This window comes from Acipenser ruthenus, chromosome 6 (assembly GCF_902713425.1).
Source record: "Acipenser ruthenus chromosome 6, fAciRut3.2 maternal haplotype, whole genome shotgun sequence".
Lineage (NCBI taxonomy): Eukaryota > Metazoa > Chordata > Actinopteri > Acipenseriformes > Acipenseridae > Acipenser > Acipenser ruthenus.
The window spans coordinates 60,050,832-60,056,831 of NC_081194.1; the positions used below are offsets into that span (position 1 = coordinate 60,050,832).

At 37.1% G+C, this 6,000-nt stretch overlaps 1 protein-coding gene across 2 annotated transcripts in view; it reads right to left on the reverse strand.

The window, feature by feature from the left end:
* The window catches only part of LOC117411360 (centrosomal protein of 85 kDa-like), a 72,144-nt gene extending 66,483 nt beyond the window's left edge, over positions 1-5,661 (reverse strand). The window contains exons 1-2 of one of the 2 annotated variants that reach the window (XM_059025604.1): positions 5,102-5,661; positions 2,014-2,172 (exon numbers count right to left, since the gene is read on the reverse strand). In XM_059025604.1, the coding sequence (XP_058881587.1) occupies positions 2,014-2,172; positions 5,102-5,162 (220 nt within the window). In that variant the 5' untranslated portion in view covers positions 5,163-5,661. The remainder of the gene's footprint in view (positions 1-2,013; positions 2,173-5,101) is intronic. The other variant, XM_034018739.3, reaches the window with a different exon arrangement.
* Between the last annotated feature and the right edge of the window lie 339 nt (positions 5,662-6,000).

Consider the following 6,000-nt stretch of genomic DNA (forward strand, 5'->3'; position numbering starts at 1 on the left):
GGACAAGAGTGTGACACAATCATCAAGACTGGTGATGCAGGCCTTTAAAAACTAGTTCAAACTGCTATTGCCCTGTACTACTGTATGCAGTTGCCAGCAGAAACCACTTGAAAAGGAGAGGCTTCATCTCCAGCATTCAAAATAAAGACACAATACAAATTCTCAAAATGTACCAAAATGTTAGCCAGGTTCTCATAGAAACTAAAAAGAAAACACTCTTTGACGACGTAATGACAAAGCACAAAGTCTCTTAAGCTGTTGACACTGATGCTGATTGGACTGAGAGAAACAGATGTATTTGGTTAAAGACCAAAACAGTCTTGCTGAAATTCCAGAGATAGGCATATGTTTTACTGTTACTTGACCCACAACCTTGAGGATTAAAAGCGACGGGCCTTCTATTAATAAAACTTGGCAAGCACTAAAGAAGAATAGCTTTTGGCAATGAAGAGCTCTCGTTTTTCAATGTCATGTACAGAATATTGATCTTCTGTTCATTGATGTAAAGTATGCAAATGAATCATATACAAAGTCAAGTGTGCACTTTTTAATTGAACATTTAACAGAATATAGCCAAAACCACTAGGGTCAAAGTCAATTTTATTAAGGGCCCTACTGTAACTTGATAATGCCTTTACGGTTAAGTTACTTTTATTTATAGTTATTTTTGCAAAGTTTGAGCAACCTAATGCTGCTAGTCAGGAAATTAAACTCATCAAATACAGCTAATAATGACAGTACTATATTAAACTGAAGTTCATCTGCCTCACTCTTTCCTAAGGTTTGATGGGAATTTCAAGTTATCAGATTTTATCATAGGTGATAGCAAGGGTGGAAGTAAGCCAGACACAAGAAAATACAAAAAAAACAGTCCATTTGCCTGTTTGCTCCTCTTGAACCAAAACCTTCAAAAGATGAAAATGAAGACCTACTGAGCGGTAGCCCTATCCTTTGAAGTAGGGATAAAACTGCCCTGTGGGCCTGATTTAAACAAAGGGTTAATGTGTACTCTACTAAACATTGATTCACAGCTGTACTTTGATGTTGTTTTGTTCAGTAAAACGACTTCTCTTTGTTCTGTGCAAATAGGGTTTTCACATGCATGGATGGTGTTAAAATAATATCAACTGAGAAAATAAATTAAAACTACCAGTTCAGCATGTACTGAGGATGGGTTTGTTTGAAAATAGTGCTATATAAATTAGTTTCATGAGAAGATGTGCACCAGCCATACCAAAGTACAGGAAAAATGTTTTTGTATCCTGACTTATTTAAAAAAATGAAAGATTTACTGTATATATGGTCTCGCAAACCCACTTATAGTAATATGTTTTGTCTCAATGTATTTATTTAACCTTTTTTTAATGACATCTGAAGTAGTTAATTATTAGGATTTAATTGTTTCTCTACAGTTCTCTCAAACAACCTGTGTATTTGAGGCTGTGTGGTCCAGTGGTTAAAGAAAGGGGCTTATAACCAGGAGGTCCCCGGTTCAAATCCCACCTCAGCCACTGACTCACTGTGTGACCCTGAGCAAGTCACTTAACCTCCTGATGCTGATGCATAGTTCACACACCCTAGTCTCTGTAAGTCGCCTTGGATAAAGGTGTCTGCTAAATAAACAAATAATAATAAATAAATAACAACCACCATTTAAGCTAACTTAATTTACTATTTCCTCAGAAACCAGCTGGACAAGCAGGTCTAAACATTCACTGCATTGCATCGATCAGCTGTACAAATCCATGACCACAGTAACTGGACATGCTTATTTAGAATCAACAACAGCAGCTGTTCACCCAATACTGTGGGAACCAGGGATGCTGACCTTCAGGCAGCAAAAAGGTACAAGGCACCACCAGACTGGGGTGACATCTCCAAACACAGATGTATTTGTTTTTGACAAAGAATGACATAAGGAACCTGAGCCTATCGTTGCTAAAGGTTTCCAACCAATCAAATGTGGCCAGTATAAAGACAAAATAGGCTTCTGTTGGGATGAAAGGCTCTCACCTTCTATGCTGTCAGAGCAGGACATGCCTATCCCTGTGTCCCCGCTGTCAGAGGCTGTGCTGAGACGTCTCCCACGGTTACTGCTACAGGAGGAGGAGGAGGCTGCCTGCCACGTCGACTCGGCACCAGGTAACCATCCTGGAGCGGGTACATCAGCATCTGTTGGCAAACCAGGGGCACAGAACATTACATTAGCATCGACAGATGCCAACAAGGTGCGCACTTTGTAAATGAGCATTGCATAAATATATGCCTATATGTGTTAATAAAGTGGTTAGCGGAGGTGTACTATTTCAAAACTCTTTTGTTTTTCTTTCTCGCTGACTGTTAAGCTTGTAGAATTCTGTGGCGATTTTGAAAAACTCACCTAAAAAGTAAATAGTGAAGTGTCGTGGAACACAACAATGGTTCTGTATTCTAGAGAAATGCATTGAACAGAATTATAGTTGAACTAAATAAAGTGAATCATTTTCTACAGATGAACCAGATATTAATCTTCAAATCAGGAAGCTGTTAGTTAACCTGTGGACCATTCACAAATCTTATATTGACAGTTAAGACAACAGAAAAAAAAACATACCAGTGTATTTTTAAATATATTATTCATTCACAACCTGTAGTTTTTGGACAGATCAAGAGGGTTACACGTGGCAGATTAAAAGAAAAAACTGGCAATCCAGACTGCTCAAAGTGCTAAATGACCCCCAAATCATTCTGTATAACAGTTACATACATATACAGTGCATGCATGCAACCTGTTCTATAATCATAAACATTTTCATGGAGAACTGTCAGTATGTTTACATGACAAAGTGTTTCGTGAAAACGAATGTTTACGGAAAACTGAATCAGAATCTTAAAATGTCACTTTTCTGTGTTTACATGATTAACGATAGGAAATCTAATTAGAATTCAAATATATACATGGATTTAAGTTTTCGGAAAACGCAGGATATTTTCGCATGCAAAAGTACTGTAGTAGCCTAAGTACGATTTGAAGACCGGACATTTCTGTGATAGAACGGAGACCAATCCAATATAGTGTTTTATCAAAGTATCAGGTCTTAAATTCAAAGATTACTATCCTATACCTCTATTCAGATTCCACACAATGTGCAATCAGCCTTTCCAACAGCTCTTCCTGTTCTATATTACCAGTTTCTTTTAACATTTGCTTCTTCAGTATGGGCTACTAACAAATACATACGGACTTTAACAAATGTATTACTTTATCCCTAACTAGACAAATGGATGCATGCAGACTGACTATTATTATTTTCTCTGCGCAGGAATGAAGGTCAAAGTTTGCACATGTGCAGTACGCTATCGGAGTAAGTTTTCTGAAAAGTGTGTTTACATGATATACAGAATTTAATTAGAAATTTCTAGGTGCTTTTTTCCAAAACTGACTTTCTCTGAATATTCCGATTCATTTTCCGAAAACTGTGCTTGCATGACTTTTGATATCAGAATTATTTTTCCGAAAACTTTGTTTTCCGAAAAATATCGGAATTCTTATGCTCATGTAAACGCACTGAGTGTTTGAGTGGAGAGCGGGAGGTCCTGTATAGGATAAAGGACCGGTGTTCAGGTGATAGTTTTTGATGAGCAGCAGATCCAGCAGGGATTAAACAAGGTCACAACTGGAATGTTTTTCATTTTTGTCTTGTTCCTCTCACACTAGTGATAAATGGTAAATACAGAACACACATGGGACTTGTTTCCTCACTTGTCCAAAATGAGGAAGGCTTATCATCCTTATACTGTATTTCTACATTGTTCATGAAATTGGCCCACTTCCATTCCAAAAGTTAAAACATTTCCAAAAGTTAATTAAAAAAAAACTATTACCTGTAAAATTCAACATGCCTCCTGTAAATGATCTTATTGCTTCAAACCTAGTGTACCAATTTGATATACCTGCAAGTATATGTTGCTGGTATCTAACATTTTAAATATAGCAGCTGGAACCATAGGGGTGGTAAAACTGGCGCAAATCTCGAGATCCTCTTTAACACAGTGCAGCACATGAATAAACATTATTTTTCCTGGAAGCTGGTTTGTTACAGTGTTGGCCCGATATTTATTTCAGATTATCAGGATCCAAAAAACATTTATACTGGTCTGTTTTTGTAGCACACTTTTCCATAGAATCAAAAGCAAATTACATTTACATAACAAACACTGAACTTCAAATACCAAGCTGAACAACGCGCCTATTGGACGCCAGTCTTAGCGCCTAGTGGGATTTATAATTATAAAACAAATACTGTATTCAACACAAGCAGTGTCTGTGTGGATGTATGTGGATACATGCATGCACGCACGCACGCATACAGAAGACTTTACTGTTTATTAGTTGTGGCAAGAAAATATAACCCCCCCCCAAAAAAAAATTATCTTGCAGAAATGTAGCCTATGCTAAAATTTTACATTAAAATGCATGGCAAATTTCTTAAAATGAACAGCCCGGGGTCACACGCAATAATACTGAAAAGCGGAGGCCATGCGGGAAATCGAATCCCACAACGTCAACAGTAAACTCACCTATGAAAAGTAGGCTAGTCAGAAATCTCCTTTGAAAAGACAAGCACTAATATGCAAGACAAAGAGCACGCGCTATACGGACTGCTGGAGCCAATCCAGGCTTTGTTAAATAAGGAGATAATTCCTACTGGACAAATCTCACAGAACATGTTATGGATTGTGTCTTAGTAGACTCGTATTTATATAACCTTTTAAATATATACATATTAAATACGTGCTCGGGGAAAACACCGCATCTTTAAAATGAGCTCATGCAGTCTGCCGCAGCAGGTCAGATTTCTTTAACAGAGCTACATTTCTTTAAAAAAAAATAAAACAATTAGTACTACTGGAACTATAGAATGTCGTATTCGATACCAATTTAACGTGTATTTATGTGACTCAAAACACCAACTGTGGTCTGATGATAAACTTAAAAACTTTTAACAAACTGCAGTAACGGGTGAAACAAATACGACTGCAATTACACGTGCTGCAGTAGAAACATCTTGCGGTAATCGTATTAAACCGTAAAAACAAGTAACTGAGAGATTGCACCTACCTATTTTATAATTATTATTATTAATCCCATCTCCATAATCCGAAACCAGTCTCCCCCACATTGCAGTTTGATTTTTTCCCAGGTTGTTTCGATAACGACAATACTGTATTCCAATGGGTATTTCCAACACAGGATCACAAACGGTAAACCCCAAAGGGGGAAATCTATGTAAAGACCATGTTACAGTGACTGGTTCGTGGATCGCTTTCCCGACAGTACAGCTGAATCTTAAGACGTTTTTTTTAATTAGTTTTTTTATGATAAATGGATTAATCGGCTCCAAATCAGTCGGAAATCTGGGTACACCCAATTACACAAGCTGGCTGCGGCTACAGCACATAGTTTAGGACATGATCTAACAATCTGAGCCCTCAACTCTCCGAGTCTCGCTGAAAATCAAATTGCAGTCCAGTCTCCTCCCACACGGGCGTTCACAGATTACACTCCTGCAGCAGCACTTGGAGAAAACGAACACTGTGACCCAACCAACAGGAAACCAAAAAAAAAAAAACAGATTCCAACTTCCACGATGTCTGATTTCACTGCAACTGTGCTGGTTTACGTGCAAACAGGGATGTCATGATGTGAAAATTCTCTCAGGCGATTATTCTGTGGGGTATTATCACGATCATTGCGATACAGCATGATATTTTACAAAGAACTACAAAAAAAAAAAAAATTCTTACAGATTTTAAATGTTAACTATTTAAGCTAAAACGTGTTTTACAACATTATAAACCAAATTGAAAAAAAGATGGTACTTAATTATAATACAACAGATATTTACAAAACAATCAATATTTTAAATAACTCAACAGTTTTTTTTAAACATCTACAAAACATAGGTACAAAACATAGGTATCAGTTACTGTAAAGTGCCATTTTAATCAAGATTGATC